Below are 18,125 nucleotides of genomic sequence, written 5' to 3' on the forward strand. Positions count from 1 at the left end.
ATTAAACTGAATTTTGGGATTGCACACAGAAATGGGAACAAAAATGTGTTTTCAATTGTGCCTAATTTATAAGCTTATAATTTTCCTCTTATATTTCTTTGAGTGGACGTGTAGGAGAACTTGACGGTGTTTGAATGGTGAATGTATAAATAGCTCTTCATTTTCATTATATGATCATTGCTATAATATGCAAGGTTTCTGAAGGCTGATGATAATCTAATATTTTGATTGTAATTTTTGTTTTTAAAGGGCTCTATGAGGAGGTGTACGATAACCAGCTTAACTTGGCCTGCTCTTTTGAAGACCCTGAGGACAAATGGTTAAGTGAATACTTTTATGAGCAATGCTTTAACACTGCTAAATTAGTAAAAGTTGATGGTGGGAAGAGAAAGGCACAAGCACATGTAAACATGGGCCTCATCAATGAGGGACGCGGTAAGTCACTGAGTTGATAAAACTACATTGTATCAGCCTTGAGAGAGTTATATTTGGCAATTTATGTTTCATCACAGGGCACAATATTTAATTTGTCTTTAAAGTGATTTTTAAAATAACAGTTGCAATTTCAATTTTTGGAGCATCAAATAAGAAGGCAAAGAAGTTTGTAATTATTCACAGACCCACTTCCTCTGACATTCTGTCTGCAGTTGAAAGTACTCCATCAGATGAAATACAAACACAAGTTTAAAGGGAGCATTTTTTTAGCACAGGGGTTCTTTGTGTTGGGCATTATTTGTTTTTACTTGTTTTTGACAAGAGACTGGTAATGCTGCTTCGGGCCACAGGTATTTGAGTAGGATGGCATCTGCAATTACACAAACTTAAATTTGTAAGGTAATTCAGTTTAATCCTGCTTCCAATTTATACTTAGATAAACAGTATATATTTTTGTGTACTTTTTTAAAACTTCCTTCTGGTTCTCTTGACTGAAAATGACACCCTGTTTGTTTGTATGTGACTGCCACGTTGGTGTTTGCTTCAGACTTACACCTTACCACAAGCTCCATTTCTCCATCTGTGCATCTGTATCCTTAAACTGGGAGTTTCTGAAATTAGAAAATATATCGATAGAAGTAACTAGAATCATAGAACAGCCCAGGTTGTTAGGGACCTGAAAAGATCATCTAATCCAACCTTTCATGGGAAAGGGAGTCTGGATGGGGTTATTTTAGCACCCTGTCCAATCTCATCTTGAAAACCTCCAGTGATGGGGACTCTGCCACGTCCCTGGGGAGACTGTTTCAGTGAACAATGGCTCTCACTGTAAACAATATTACTTTCTTATATCAAGATGAACCTTATTTCTGTATTTAAAAGCACACATTACCTTCATGGCAGAGGGGTTTGTGTGTGTATAGCAGTCTGAGTATAAAAAAGGTGTTTTCCTCTGTTTGCATAAAATCCTTTCATGTTGTGGGAAGACAAGCAATAAGTGAGCCTCAAGTAATTGAATAAAGCCTGTCTTCCAATTCCTAAGTGTACTGCATGCCTAACTACTGCTTAAAATATGTGATTTGTGTAGTCACTATGTTTTTGTTTCTAAGTTTGACTGTGAGTTGAAACAGTTCCAGCTCTAAACTCAACTTGTCGCTGGTTTCTCAAATAGAGTGGCTTTTCTTAAACAAAAGAAGATTCACAGAAATTTAAATATTTTGTGGAAGCAGTCTACTTCCACTAAATGTCTGACAGAATGGGCATGTTTTGAAAGATGTCCTAATTTCCCAGCAAAAACCTGGACATAAAACATAAAGCATGCAGCCTTTATGGGTTTTGTTTTGTTTTAATTGAAAGGTTATTGTCCTGGCTTTTACCCATGTTCTCTTAAAGCTGAGACATCACACCTTTTTTAATACTTTCTCACATGTTTTCTAGACTGCTGGTCATTCACACTGTTTTCCTGTGAACTGTTGCCATATCTTTCTTGCTTGCAACACGCAGTCCTGGATTCAGTTTTAAAATTTGAACTCATACCAATAATCAATAAAATAGAAGGATTACTTTTCTTGTACATTGCATTTTTATTTGGGTCTTCGGGTATGATATCCATGTTCTATGTTTCAACATGAACTGCATACTCATATTTGGTTCATGACCTTCAGTAATCTCTAAATTTTCTGAAGAACTGTTACCTGACTGTCCTGTTCTGTGTTCTGAGATCACCAGTCAGCTGTGCCTAAATGCAATTTGTTGGTGTCTCTTTGCACTGCGTAGCATCCTTGTGTTTTGGTGGTGGTTTCTAGAAATTGTCAGGGTTGCTTTGGTTTCTGAAGTTGTCCTTCAATGTGCTTTCTCTTCTTCCTGGTTTGGTATAATTTGAACATTTAAAAAGCGTTTTTCTAACCCTGTAATTCAGATCCTTTAATGAAAATACTAAGTAATAAACTGCATATAGCTTTTTCAATGCTGAGAGCAAACTACTGATAACCAATGTCTGTATAGGATTTCCTAACTAATTTGTGCTCACCTAACAGTAGTTACAGGTGAACCATGCTCCCCTAATGCTTTACACAGAAGTTATATGACAGTGAGAAAGAATTTATTAACTTAAATGGAAGATTGGTTAGATGACATTTGCTCTTGATATATTGACATTGGCTGTAGTATTTTCATGTTTTCTCGGTAATAATCTGATTGATTATTTATTTATTCCAGTGGTGGTTTTTTCTAGGAATTGAAGTTAAGCTAAGTCCAGTTTCCCAGTAGATAAGATAGTACTTGCTTAAAGCCCACCCAGTCCCAACCAAGTTATTTTCATTTTGAGTGAAAAATGCTTAATTAGTTTATCTGTCTCTTACTCAGTAGAATAAAACTATTGAATTTGCTGGTTTGGGGGTTTTTTTGCAACCTTTTCTCTTGGTCCTTCAGTTACTAAAAGTAAAATCATAAGAAGGTGCAGAAAAGCAAACATTCATATCTACTTATAACTTCAGAGGCACATACTGAGTGTGACTCACTAGTGTTATCCAACCACTGCCTTAAAAAACTTTAAAATTTCCTACTTTTACGATGTGTTAAGAAAAGATTATTGAATACTAAAATATATTGAAGCCCATTACAAAAGCACATAAAGTTATTAAATATACTGAGATGATCAGAGGTGAGGAAATTTTATTTTCCTGTTGTGAAATATTAGAAACTTCTAGAAGAGAGGCTTCTTATTAACTTTAGTAAAGAGAGATTAAATAAGATGCATTTTCACTGCGCAGGCTAAAACTCCACTTTATCTGTGGGGTCTGGCTGTTGCAAATATTTTCTTTCCATAGAGAGGGAGAGGTAAAAAAAATGAAGAAGGTGAGACAGTAAGCAGGATTTGCTTTGAGGCACCACTGAGAAAAAAGACAGCAGATGTATTCCATGCACTTTGTATTTTCAAGGGTGAAAAATTGATTCAAGGGTGAGTTCTGATTGCAGAAAAAGTGTAAGAGCAGATGTTGGGTTGGCATTGTATAAAACTGCATGAGTGTTAATGGTGTTGTAAGTATAAAAAGTTTAAACATACTATTTTTATATTAGGACAGAGACTTAACTTTTTATATAGCTTTTCTGTTCAGTTATCTATGATGCTGTGATCTGAATGAGTCACATGCCCGCTTCTAGGGGGTTATATACAGGAATAGATACACATGTATAGACACCTGTGTGTGCATTAATGTGTGTATATATATAGGAATATGTACATCTACCAATACAAATAGATGGATGTTTGTGTAGGTATGTGAATGATTCCTAACATTTATGAGACACTTCATCTGATCCACAAAAAGGGCCAGAAGGAGGACCCAGGAAACTACAGGCCCGTCAGCCTGACCTCAGTGCCTGGCAAGGTTATGGAGCAGATCATCCTCAGTGCAATCACACAGCACCTACAGGATGGACAAGGGATCAGACCCAGCCAGCACGGGTTTAGGAAGGGCAGATCCTGTCTGACCAACCTGATCTCCTTTTATGATCACGTGACCCGCCTGGTGGATGAGGGGAAGGCTGTGGATGTATCTACCTGGACTTCAGCAAGGCCTTTGACACCGTCTCCCACAGCATCCTCCTGAAAAAGCTGCAGCCCACGGCTTGGACAGGGGCACTCTGTGCTGAGTTAGGAACTGGCTGATGGCCGGGCCCAGAGAGTGGTGGGGAACAGTGCTGCATCCAGTTGGCAGCCGGTCACTAGTGGTGTCCCCCAGGGATCAGTGTTGGGCCCAGGTCTGTTTAATATCTTTATTGATGATCTGGACCAGGGGATTGAGACCATCATCAGCAAATTTGCAGATGACACCAAGTTGGGGGGGAGTGTCAATCAGCCGGAAGGCAGGAGGGCTCTGCAGAGGTACCTGGATAGGTTGGAGAGTTGGGCCAATTCCAACGGAATGAGGTTCAACAAGGCCAAGTGCCGGGTCCTGCACTTTGGCCACAACAACCCCCTGCAGCGCTACAGGCTGGGGACAGAGTGGCTGGAGAGCAGCCAGGCAGAAAGGCACCTGGGAGTTTGGATTGACAGGAAGCTGAACATGAGCCAGCAGTGGGCCCAGGTGGCCAAGAAGGCCAATGGCATCCTGGCCTGGATCAGGAACAGTGTGGCCAGCAGGTCCAAGGAGGTGATTCTTTCCCTGTACTCAGCACTGGTGAGGCCACACCTGGAGTGCTGTGTCCAGTTCTGGGCCCCTCAGTTCAGGAAGGATATTGAGGTGCTGGAGCAGGTCCAGAGAAGAGCAACGAGGCTGGTGAAGGGACTGGAGCACATGTCCTGTGAGGAGAGGCTGAGGGAGCTGGGGCTGTTCAGCCTGGAGAAGAGGAGGCTCAGGGGAGACCTCATCACTCTTTACAACTCCCTGACAGGAGGTTGTAGCCAGGTGGGGGTTGGTCTCTTCTCCCAGGCAACCAGCAGTAGGACAAGAGGGCATAGTCTTAAGCTGTGCCAAGGGAGGTTTAGGTTGGATATTAGAAAGAATTTCTTCACAGAGAGGGTGATCAGACATTGGAATGGGCTGCCCAGGGAAGCAGTAGATTCTCTGTCCCTGGAGATTTTCAAAAAGAGACTGGATGTGGCACTTAGTGCCATGGTCTAGTAACCGCAGTGATAGTGGATCAAGGGTTGGACTTGATGATCTCAGAGGTCCGTTCCAACCCAGCTGATTCTATGATTCTATAATTCTATGATTTAAATTGTCATATCTGTATTAACTGCCTTGATTAGTAGTGCAGCCAGGAAAATAAGTGAATTTGCAAGAATGAAATTAGTCACAGACATACATGTGTGCATCCTTTTAGATGTAAATATTTCATACCACTTCTTTTCAGTTCTCTCATCCAATAGTGTATTTTTCATTACTTGGGAAAGGAAACTGTCTATATATGCTTAGGACTGATTGCTTGGGAGTATAAAGTTAAACATTTACTTGTAAAGATTGTTGTTTGCCTTGGAAGAAAATCAATAAATTTGCTGGGTAATTTTTGTGTAATCAAATTTAAAGTTCCTTGACTTTCAGCCTGGTCCCTGTCCTAGGGGCTGGATATAATCTGATGTTCATTAATCTTCAAAGCTAAATATTTGAGGTGTAGACTTCAGTCATGATATTTGGATGCAGACGATTAGTAGCTGCCAGGAAGGGAAAGAAAACAATAATAACTGAGTAGCCTGCTACAGACACAAATGGAACATTCTGCTCGGAGCAAACATGATTTTAGTGGAATTTCTTCACAGAATGAGATTTTTAACCCCTTCTGTAAAGTACTCCATTTGTAAAATAAGGTCTCTGTTTACAAATGAGATGCTATTCACTGGTTATTGTAGGAGTCTTCAGCTTGTGATACTGTTCAACTAGCTGTGCTCACCCCATAGTTTGTCTTTCCTCGGAGGGCTGATAAAAGGTTGGTTCATTACTTTAGTTACTCATTATTCTACTTGAGTTGCTCATTTATTACTTTTCTCATATAGTTCTTAAATGTGCTGATGTCACTTTAAACACGTTGAAAACACAACATATTATGTTTTCTCACATTAAATCCAGCATTACTTGTCATCTAAGTAAGCACAGTCTTTGTGACAGAATCACCATTAAGTAAAATCAATTTAAAAAATATTTTTCCTTTTGTGCTTTGAATGTGTTTTCAGAAGTAATATCAGTCATTATAAATGTGTGCATTTTTCTGCATATCAGAGAGTTGTGAGAGTTGGATTAATATAGTGTACTTTCTGCTAAAGTTGATTGTGAACTTCAGGTTTATGCTGCTGTATTTTGCAGAAGAAACATTCTGAGTGTACTGATAAACATAATGGCTAATGCTAGTTTGTGTAAATTATCACTGCAATATTTGAGTGCTTTCTGTTTTGTATTAAATGGTTAACACCTATATGCATGAAGTGATATACACCTCAGATATAGGCATCCCAAAGTTTCAGACAACTTATGTCAGTAAAAAGAGCAGTCCAGGGGGAAACAAGGACTTTGTACTTGTAGTGGCTATTTGCTTCAAATAGATTATAACAAAATTAGATATATTTCTATATTTCTATGTTATTGAGAAGCATAATAAAAACAGACATCTGAAAGTGTACTTGTTCTAAAAGCGGCCCTCAAGACCACTGAAAGTACTACAGTGTTTGTATAAATGTATATATGTACATGTGTGTATACAGCTACATACACATGCATATATATGTACACACACATGCAAATACAGCCAGTACTCTAGACGCCAACATTTTGATCTTAATGTCAAGCAATTCTGCATTTGTGAGAGAAGCTTAAAGGTGACTGATTAAAACATCTGATGGTGTTTTTTCTAATACAGATGCATGACTGTTCTTTCCTTAATTTGCACCCTTACAAAAAGATAGTTTAGTGGCGCGTTGTCAGTGGGACAGTGGAGCAGGAAGAGTGACATCGAGGTCTCTGGAGGGAGGAACAAGAACATCATCACTATAGTCTTATAAATACATATCCTCTCGCCCTCAAATGATGTTAGGATCTCTGTGCTCACCTTTCAGACATTGGCAGCAAAGGTGGATGTTCACAGGCTGTGGTTGCTTTTTTGCATGAGTAAATGAAGCAGTGCACCGGTATGTCTAGGAACACTGGAACATGCTAGTGCTGAAATGGTGTTAATAGTCATGCACGTGCTTTTGGCTTGTGCTAACTTGGACTTCCTGCCCTGCAGTTGTTTTTGAGCACAGTTTGGTAATTAGGAGCGTTGCAGGGACTACTGCTAACAGGCAATTTGCAAGCAGCCACACTGTTTTGAAGGATAAGAGAGTTTACTAGGGAATCTGTTGGTTGCAGTGCCTGGAAACATTTCTGGATACATTAAAATAACTAGTTTGAGAAGGCATGTAAGTATCACAGTAGGGTCCAATGAATAAAACTTTCACAATGAATTACAAAAGTATATCAGTGCCATGCCAGAAACTGCATCTCCCCTGGTATGAGAGCTGTGAAAATTATGCTGTTAGTCTCAATGCAGTGGTGACTTTGAATTAGTCATCAGACTTATATTCTGCCAGCACATAAGGATTAACAAAACTGGGGTAATACTTCATCTGAAATTTTTAACGACTGAGAAGATTGAAGGCAGGCAGAAGTAGTGAGAGAAGGGGACCAAATGTGAAGCAAATAGCAGTGTTAGATATCTCAGTGCTGATTCCTGTAACATGCAGCTATTCCATAAACCCAATTTTGTCCATTTTTGTGTGGTTTTTAGATTTCAAGTCTTAGGAGACCCTGATAAAGAATTCTTTTACTCCTTTCTAAAATAAGCTTAGACATTTCAAAAATCTGCCATATTCTGCAAATTAATGAAGCATTTTTAAGTGTTCAATTTTAAGTGTTCAGTCCTAATCCCGCTCTGCCTTAATTATAAGCAGTGTTAAGCTCCCACTGGTCTTCAAACAGACCAGTGTTATGCCAAAGCTGGTCGCTTTTGGTCCTTCTGCACCCACCCCAAACTTATTAATAAATTGGGCCTGATTTATGAGAAAGTTATAATTGTTTTATCTTTAATCACGGATAAAATATGGTCTATTTCACATGTTGAAATTTGATATAAACTTTTCTGGTTGAAAAGCCTGGTCATAACAAGGGACTTCAATAATTTGTTATGGAAAAAAAAACAAACCACAGGATTCTTACAGACTTCTACAGTGTGGATTAAGACCAAGGTGTAGAATTCTACCAATCACTTTGCCATACTGTTGAAATTAATATTTTTAATCAAGGCATTGCAGAAGTTGGTGGAAAGATTCCGATTGTGTTTAATGGGCATTTCACAGAATGATTGGATTGGAAGGGACCTCTGAAAATCATCCAGTCCAACCCTCCTGCTAAAGCAGGTGTACCTAAAACAGGTTGCACAGGATCACTTCAAGCTTCTGAAGCTTAAGTATTAATTAACAGACATATTTGGTGAACAGCAACTTGAAGACAGTTCAGAATATCTTTTTGGTTTGGAACATAAAAAGTCTAAACTTTTTATTTTCTTGTTGTTAGACAAGACATTATTTTTATTCTTACTAAGAAATTGTTGATTTTGCATTTTGAATTGTTTATGGCAAGTGGTTTTTAATTGAAAACTGTAATGTATAAATAATTGAGAGAAACTCAGCATACATTCATGAGGATCTATGCAGAGGAAATATGCACGTTTAAGCAGAATTTCCCCAATTGGTTTGCCTTCAGGCAGAAATAATTTATATTCAGATATAAAAAAGAGAATGTTAATATTGCAAAATGAAGTACTAAAAAGGTTTAAAAAGGCAAAAGTTAAAATTGCTTATGAAATTTCATATGCTTTTGTGTGTGTACATTTTACAAGTTTATTTTAATTGCATAAAAATGTAATTTCTTTTGCTACTAGGAGATTCCTAAGTATAGCCAGAATAAAATTCATTGGTGAGATGGCTGTGCGCCTTCTAAATTAATATAACTTTATATCTGTGCTGCAAGTCTGCCAAGCCCACTTAAGTAGAAAATCCTCATTATGCTGTATAATACAGAAATGTTCTACTTTATAATCTGATTGCAATATTGCAGACAGCTGATAAATAAAACAAACCAGAGGAATAACATTTGTAAAGAGAGATTAATTTCTTTCTTACTACCTGTGGAGTGCAGAACTGTTACTGATAAACAATATTGCTGCATTTGAACTATCTAACCTGCCTATTTTAGCAGTGTCATGTTTCCACCATAAGGTGTATAACCAGTGTTTAGAGGTCTCCATTCACAAACCCAGGTCTGACACTGGTAGAAGGCAACCTAAAAGGGATCCCATCTCTTTGTTCAGGAAGAAAAGCAACTCAAATTATCAGCTAAAAGCTACCAAGGCCTTTCTGGTTTTGTCTATTCTTGTGTCTGCGTTGGAGATTCGTTTTTGTGAGCAACTTCTTTTGGTTTAAAATGATACCTGCTTAAGTTTGTGATTTTTGATAAAACATGAACCTCATAATTGTTTTTTATAATGGCATTTGTCATAGTGTGGAGCAAATGGAGGAAAGAGATTTAAAGATATAAATTCCTATGTAATTATTTTTTCATAGGAAACTTGAGTGCTACTCAAAACATGGCAGTGGCCTAAGGGAGAGTTGCAGTTCTAGATATTTAGAGACTAAATATCCTTTCAGGCAGGAACCACAGTTTTGTTGTGCATTTATACAATAACATTTCCTGTATGCTTCTATAGCACTTGTAAGGTTCAGTGTGTGCTGGGATAAACTAAAGGGTAGATGAGAACATGCTGCTGACTGGCCAGCACTCGGTTGCTGGCTGACCAGGCAGCATTCTGCCCTCTACAATGCCTACAGCAGAGTTCAGCCTGTCTTTCTGTCTGTTTGGAATTTAGATCAATGTCTATCATCAAGCTACTAACTTTCCCTAAAGTGGTGGAAACTTACTGTCCTACTGACTTCTTACTGCATTTGGTTTAAGTTCACTCCAGAACTCGTTAGAGGACAGCATGATCACACAGGCTTGTTCCCTGTGGAGACTAACCTAAAAGTGTCTTTTTGTACTGTTCATTGTTTGGAGAGAACATATATATTTATATTACAGACTACATTCAGAAGTAAGCAAATACCATTGATTTATCATCATATTCCCCCCTCCTCGCCCCACATTGCATATCCCAGACTACTGACTTCTAAGATTTATTCCTAGTTGTGATTATTTATTCCAAACAGCTTTCAGAAAAAGATGTGTAGGAATAGCTCAGACCTGCAAACATATTCACGTTTCCAAATCCCATACCTCTTACTACATAAACCTGTTGCTAGGTTCATGTAGAGACATATAATTAAAAAGAGTCTCACATCAGGGAACTTTAGAGACAGAAAAAAGCCTTTACTTAATGGGAAATGGAATTCTGCATGCCCAGTTGGACCATTTAAAACACTTCCAGTGTTTTAGTGGATAGATTTTCATCATATCAACTGAAGCTAATTCTCCTTTGTTGTTCTGCACTTACACTGTATCACAAAGTGGTTATATTGTTTTCTCCTTGCTTAGGAATGGAATACATAAGTTAATTGTGAAAAACTTGATTGTAGAGCATAATTTAAAAAGTTTAAGCAGTAATTTGCAAGGAGATAAAGTCTTTGGATACAATGCTTTTCTCTGTCAGCCAGTAGCAGTCAGAAGCAGCTATAAATCCTAATAGATTCTTGGAGAGGACAGATTTAAAAGGTTTATGAAATAATTGAACTCATCCACCTGCAAGTGCAGAAGGTGGTTCCCCAGTAAATAACAGGGTTGTTACTGTTATTGAACTAGCAGGTACTGTCTTGAATTGATGTTATGGAAATGAGGAATGTTTTCACCTCAAATTAGTATAGTCTTAAGAAAGTCTGCCTGTTGAGTTCATAAAAATATTCTTCACATAATTACTTTTATTCTTATTTTTTAAAAAGTATTGGTAGGCAATGAAGATGTTTTGAATAAGAGAATTCTGTAGCATTCTTATTTTCACTTCTGGAAAATAAATCCTGTGAAAATGAAATACTTTCTTCATGCTTTTCCTTCAGTTGATTTAAATCAAGGTTTATTATTAAGCACAGGGAAGTAATAATGTTCTTTACACTATGGAAAAAGCAAGTTTCCTTAATCCTTTCGCTGTCACTGCCACTTTCCTAGCCTAGTTCTTCAAATAGAGTGCCTTTCAGTTCTGATATAGACTAAACTGTCATTTGCATTTTCATTAAAATTTTCACATATGAATAAGATCTTAAATTAGTTTCTGTTCTCAAGTATTTCGTGATTGTAAAGTTCATTTTCAACTAAGTCCAAATTACTAAAAAAGTATTGCTCTTTACATTGAACTAGGAGAGGTGTTGTATCAGAAACATTTTAGAAAAAACATTGTGTATGCTTGAATACAGTGTATAGCACTCAATTGAATTGTTTATATAGACACTTCTGTAAGAATCATTTTCTAAATGTTTTTGGTATCAAATGTTGCTCTGTTGGCTTCATGTGCATGTTCATAAGACTGTGACATTTAATGAAGAGATCTTTTTAAAGTATTGATAGCCATGAGTAAATTATACTATGTTTGATCTGTGTTAAAGATTCAAAGTCCAAGATCTTTGAATAGAACTTAGAATAAAAATGTAATTAGGTTACATCCCTAAAGTCTGATATATCTTTAAACAAGACTGCAAATGAAACTTTATTAAAACTTCAAATGAATTATTTCTTTGCTTTTTTAAATTCTTTTTCCCTTCTCTTCTCTTTCATGTCTATTACTGACATTGCTGCTTGTATTTTACCTGTCTTTTCCAGGGTATTTTAATTATTTACTGGTTAATGACTAGTACTGAGATGAAGCTGCCCGCTCACTAACAGACTTTTTTTTTTTCTTGGCTTCAAAGCTTTGCAAGGTTTTGGACTACTGTAGCTGGACCAGCAGTTGTCATCATAAACTTTCCTGGAGGCAATGTTTCCTTTTAGTAATTGATAAAGGAGGTTTTCTGTTTCCAGAGGTGCCTTCCCAATGTCACTGAGAGCTGATGGGGTTGCATGTGCTCAGCCATTACCAATAATCTCTAGAAGTCACAGGTAAAACAAATATAAAGCTGTTAATAAAAATATACCTTACTCTTCAGAGGATCATTTAGGTTGGTTGGGACCTTAGCAGGTCATTAGTCCAGCCTGCTAGTCAAAGATGCTTCTGAAGAAAATCATCTGCACAATAGAACAGCTCCAGTGCTGGAGCGTTGCATCTGATATTAAATTTGTTATTGGAAGCTATGAAAAGTAAGGGAAATTAGGTAGAATCTGAATAAAATGTAATTACTGCAAATAAAAAAAATTTAAGCTGAGGCAAGTATTTGACATGAGTTAGCAAAAAAAAATAATTTAGTGAAACTAATCTGCTTCAGTGACACTGTGTTTAAAAGATAATGATCATATTAATCATTGAGATTAAATACTAATATAACTTGTTTTCATTTAGTTCTGTTGAACTTAAAAAACTCTCAAGCCCTGAAAAACAGAACTGCAAAGTATGTGCCATTCATCATTGAGTTCTCAACTCCCTTCCCTCTCTGCATTTAGATATCCACCTACAGACATTGAAATATTTGTGAAACCTGAAATGTGAGCGTCCCACTGAGTGTGGGCCTGCTCTTATCCAGAGCCTGGAGCCTTACAGTGTGAGCTTCCTGAATACATTTTGTATCTTAGGTAGCCTTTGCATATTGAAAACACTTTGATGCTTTGTGAACATGAAAGAAGGCTTGAATGTTATCATGAAGTAAGGATTCCATTCTCTCTAAAATGGGTGTGTTGTCATTCAGCTGATGTTCAACATCGTTTGCAATCTTGTCCTCTAGATTAAAATTTATATATATCAAAAAGTGTTTATTTATATATAATCAAATCAGAAGAAGGCATCTGACAAATATGTTAACCTAAAAAGACAAAGGAATTTTAATTGTAAAGCAGAATTTTGTGTGTTGGTTCATTTGAATATGAATGTAAGATGGATAAGTAAGTGGAATTTTCATATGGGACCTGTTCAATTGTCAATTTTTTTTTTTTTGTCTTGCTGGTCCACAGTACACTATCCCCTAAGCAGCTGTCATTTCAGCTGCCTGTGGGAAAACCTTCCTTCTTTGCAGTTCAGTAGTGCTGGCAGCAGAAGGGGAAGGGGTTAGAGAGCAGGCAGGCAAACAACCAGAGAAAGCAGCATTACCCCCAAGTTCTGAGGTGTCTGTTAGAGAGCCCTTTAAGCAACACCTTTTTAGAACACATTTAATATTATAGTGTGTTGATGGAGTGTTATAGCATACTGTGGAGTGTCCTGCTGTGGGTGCTACAGTCTACACTGCCCTCTAGGTTTGTATAGGTATATTTTGAGTACTGGAGCTTTAAGGAAAGTAATTTAGGTCATCAGAGGACAAGAATTTAAATGCTCTCATGCTTATTGCATTACTGTAGTTAATTTTTTCGTTTCAAGCAATACATACTTATTTAAGTAATGTGAGCAGAAATAATGTATCATCCTCTAAATTGCAATACTGAGGATTAGCCCAGTAGTTCTTGACCCAGACAATGGAAGATAAAATACTGTCTTTTTGCACTGCAGTCTCAGTCCACCAATGCCATATCTCAGGTTGTATAATGTTCAACTTTCCTTTTATCTCTTTCTTTCTCCTTTGTGTCCTCAAGGCTTCTGCTTCTCAGGCATGCTCTCACTTGGCCTTAGGCAGCTTAGACTCTAGGTGAGATCTACTGTTTTATTGTCAAACTGGGGAAATGGTCAGAATACCCCAAGAAGAGCCAGCATGGTCATTACAATATTCTTATGAACTGCCTGTGTCATTTTGCTAAAACTTCCTGTAGAACCTTTCTGAAAAAAATATTATCAGCTCCTGTAAATTAAATTCATATAAATTTTTATCCATTATCTTAATACTCACTTTGATTATTGTCTGATGATTGGTTGTGTTCTAGAGGGATCTTGTAAAGTAATGGAACCACAAATTTTATCTTAAATCCCTTCCACAATTTTTTTTGTTGCTTTTCAGCTGGCACATACAGTCAGGTTATTGCATCTGAGAGCTGCTCCAGTGACTTCTGTGCAGTTCATTTTACCTCAGTAGTCCAAGGTGGTTCAACTATTTACTGAACGAGAGCCTTGCTTTATGATTCCTGTGAATACACGTTTGTTGTAGACTTATAACAACCTCCATAGATAGTGGCTCACACTGGAAACTGTGACAGATTCTTAACTATTTGAGCATGAATAGTGCTACCATAATTGTCATAATTGAACATAGGAACTGAGATTAACACAAGTAGTCTAAGCAGTTAGACTGAAATGTAAGCCCACATCTTTTCAAATGATAATAACCTTTTTGGTGTTTTGTTACTATTAACTGCTACTTCAACCACATTTTATGTTCACGTTGTACAGTGAAATAACCGACAGCAAAAGATGTTCTAGTTCTAGATTAAAACATACTATAATGTGCTCAAAGCTTTATTGTCCCTTTAGGTTGTTGTTTTAAGCTACAGTGGAATATTTTCTGAAGTCCTGAACAACTGTTTCCAATTTAGAATTAAATGTGCTTTCTGCTTATAGTAGTGCTGCTGATGCAGTGTACCTAACAGGCCTGTCACTTTTCTTGGGCAATTGTTTCTGTAGCAGTGTTTTCATTGGTAAATATATGAGCTGATAGCAAAGGAAATCATTAGGTGCTCTCAGTATTGCTGAGGCATGGAGCTAGAGCAGGTCAGTCACTGCATTTTGCAGATTGTGACATTTTAAATTACCTGTGCGCTACTGGAAGCAATCTGTGGACCTAATTAACATCTCACCTAATTAAAGTTAGGACCGTACGTAGAGAATTCTAGATAGTTTTGCACTGCCTTTATTTATTAAATATCATATTATTCAAATTAGCATCTTTAATTTCAGTATTGAAAACTTCAGATTTGTGTGCTGTTTTCTTAAGTGGGAGTAACTTTTTTTTTTTTCTCCTTCAAGTAATCAATGCACTGCTGAATGAGTTCATTTTAATGCACTCAATCATGCCTCTAATGTTTGTAGCTTACGGGCGCAAGCATCAGTAATGCAGGAATGTTATATGGCTTTAGTTTGGGCCATTTCATAAAATATTCATGGAATCAAAAATGTGCATCAAAATAGCGGCTGGGAGAATTACATTTATGTGCCTGCTTTTATGGCAGCTTCACATTTAAACCCATTTGTGTTAATATCTAGTCAATCTTTCTACTTAAAAAAAAAAAAAGGCAAAATAGTAGTCTCCATATATACCCCTTTTGGTTTGATATCTATTTTGATATAACAAATGTGTACTTTTGGATTGGGTTTTAGGAAGGGGAATTATAAAGGAAGTTTTAGAGAATATAAAAACGTTTCTCTTCAGTATTTACAAAATTACATAGAATTATTTTGCTTGAATGAATAGATTTATTTTTTTACTTCGAAGCAACTCAGTGAAAACTGTAGCACAAATCTTAGTGCATACATACATGTAGTTTCTATGAAAATACAAGGAATTTCTAAAATTTGAGACTGTTGGAGCTGAGTAATGTCTTATATTCATATAATTGTTTAAAACCATTTTTTTGCTCCCAAAATTATATTGTGACAATGTTGGCCTCCCATATTTAAGATTAACTATTGCTGACAGGGTTTCTTTTGTTACGCCCTGAGTTATATTAAACTGTACAATTTTAGTAGTGGTAGTACATATGTTGTAAGAGTTACCTTTCTGGTTTTTGATTCCTTTTATAAGAAAGGAAGAGATATATCAGAGATTCTCAAATTCCATTTAGTATCCACACAGCAAAATTCTGCATGGCACTATGAGAAGAAACATACAATTGCTATTAATGTTGTCAACTTTAAATAGCTTTACTGCTTGGTGTAACATTTTGCAAATAGATTTTTCAAATATAGACTTCCTAGAAACACCTTCTGGATTTTCTCTTTGAATTCCTAGAGATAAAAAAATACATTTCTGCAAAGTGTTCCAAGTGATTTTTCCTACTCCATTGTTTTTCCTCTCATTTTGCTTTTTTTCTCCTTTTTTTTTTCAGTTGATAATAAAAGTCATTTAACACTCTGCCTTGTCACTGTTCAAGTGAGATAAAAATGCTCTTACTCTCAGAAATGTTCTGCAATTGGCTTATTACTTTCTTGTAATGTTTTTCAAGATTTTCAGGCAGCATCTACATATGTCTGCATGTGTGCCAGCAGTTGCAGTAGTTCAGTGTTTAAAAAGTGGATTGCACAGACCAGATCAATTCCAGCTGAACTGACTCATGACAGGGAATAAATGTGCTGTCCCCTTGAAAAGATAGTTTTCCCACAACATTTGAGTTCCACATAAACACTACGGATTAAAGAAATAGGCTGATATGTCATTTGCCAATGGCAACAAGGGATTTCAGATTATTTTCATGGAATTCCAAATTCTAAAATGTTTTACTGTCCATGAATTTGAGAAGTTTTATTTAAAAGAGTCTTCAGTAAGCAAATTTGTAGCCACATAAGGGCTTTCAGGTCAGTAATTCCATCTCTTCCTTGTTTAGGGAACTAGCAAGTGTTTTGGCTTTTGGCTCAGCATTTTGTTTTTGGTATTTCTGCGAGCAGATTGTTTTACTTTTTACTTCATAATCATGGTAATTCAGTGAAGCCAAATGTAGTATGGGTCCATTTGACTATTACCGAAAAGGTTATATTGCTTTTTGTATTTTGAAGCTTGATGTAGATGAATTGTTTCCATAGAGGTTTCACTGAGACCTGGTAAAAAGAATGTCAGGTCACAGTTCTTATGGTTTGGTCAACTCTTGAGAACTATGGAGTACATGGAATGTGTGAGTTCGATTTTTTTTTTTTTTTTCAGTCTGACAGGGACTTTCTCAGGGGATACTGTGAGTGAGAAAGCATAGGAAAGATCTACCATACCTGATAGTTCTAACAATCTAAACAATAGTTCTTAAGGTTGCAGGTATTATTTACCTAAATGATGTGTCCCATTAAGAGATTATATTACAGAGTTTTAGGAGAAACTCAGATACTTTGTTCAGCTTCAAATTAGACATCCAGGTGATATCACTCATTTGTTTGCTGCCTCCCATTCATACTAAAAGTTTGTGAGTAACACATGAATCAAATTCTATTATTCTAAAGAATCCATACACATCTAGTGGATCCAGATCACTGACATGTAGGACAATATCCTTCCAAAAGAACAATCAATTCATTATTGAACTTCGGGAAGAATTTCAAGTAGGAGTGTGTATGTGCTTGTGACTATACAAGTGACTACAAGTGTGACTATACAAAGTGCTAGATCTAGCTACTAATGTTAAATTTCAACTCAACTTTCCATCATTTTTCACAAAGCCAAAACCAACTTCTTCAATCAGTATCTTAAATCTGCATTTACCAACTTAGATAAGCGGAATTCCGAGTTGATGGTTCCCTAAGGAGTTAGCTGGACTGGACAGGCAGAAACTCAAATTCAACTGGAAGCCTCTGAAGAATGGACAGGAGTTTTCATCTGGCTTTAGCAAGTCTATATCTCTATTTCCTGTTACACGTACTGTCAGTGAGTCCCTAAACCACTTCTACTGGTTGTGATAATTTCCCTTCGCATTTCTGTTTGTTCAGTCCGATGTCAAGTATGTGATATTTTGGAAAGAATGTATAGATCTTCTCCTATTTTCCCAGTGGTTTAGGGACCACCTGTCCCATACCTGTCCCTAGCTAGAGTAGAACTGAATAAAGCCTGCTGGGTGCCCTTTCACCTGGCACTTCACTCTTCAGCACTTGTTGTGTCCTCTGGGACTCTTACATGAATCACGGGTCGTACAGCCTTAAAATAATTTGTCTGTGAAACTCATTTGATTCGTTGCCTCGTTGAAAGAGAAGTTTCTTCTGCTTGTCAGTTTTAGTTGAACTCATTTTAATCACCAGAGAAGCTTAATATGAAAATAAATTTAATTCTAATAAAGATGAGTTATGCTTTATATTGCAGAGTTGAAAGCATGGTTATAAAGGGGTAACATATGCAAAAGACAAATCTAAATTGAGTTAATAAGAGAAATCTGTCATAGCTGTTCTGCTGCCTCTAGGTTGGCTAGAGGCCTGGGGAACTAGCTTCA

General features: G+C 36.9%; 1 protein-coding gene across 5 annotated transcripts in view; it reads left to right on the forward strand.

Annotated features, from left to right (window-relative positions):
- The window catches only part of TTC29 (tetratricopeptide repeat domain 29), a 381,566-nt gene that overhangs the window by 285,008 nt on the left and 78,433 nt on the right, over window positions 1-18,125 (forward strand). For all 5 annotated transcript variants that reach the window (XM_027692737.1, XM_027692736.1, XM_027692739.1 and 2 more), the window contains one exon: window positions 250-435. In XM_027692737.1, the coding sequence (XP_027548538.1) occupies window positions 250-435 (186 nt within the window). The remainder of the gene's footprint in view (window positions 1-249; window positions 436-18,125) is intronic.

Source organism: Neopelma chrysocephalum, unplaced genomic scaffold (genome assembly GCF_003984885.1).
Source record: "Neopelma chrysocephalum unplaced genomic scaffold, ASM398488v2 Primary Assembly neopelma1_88, whole genome shotgun sequence".
Lineage (NCBI taxonomy): Eukaryota > Metazoa > Chordata > Aves > Passeriformes > Pipridae > Neopelma > Neopelma chrysocephalum.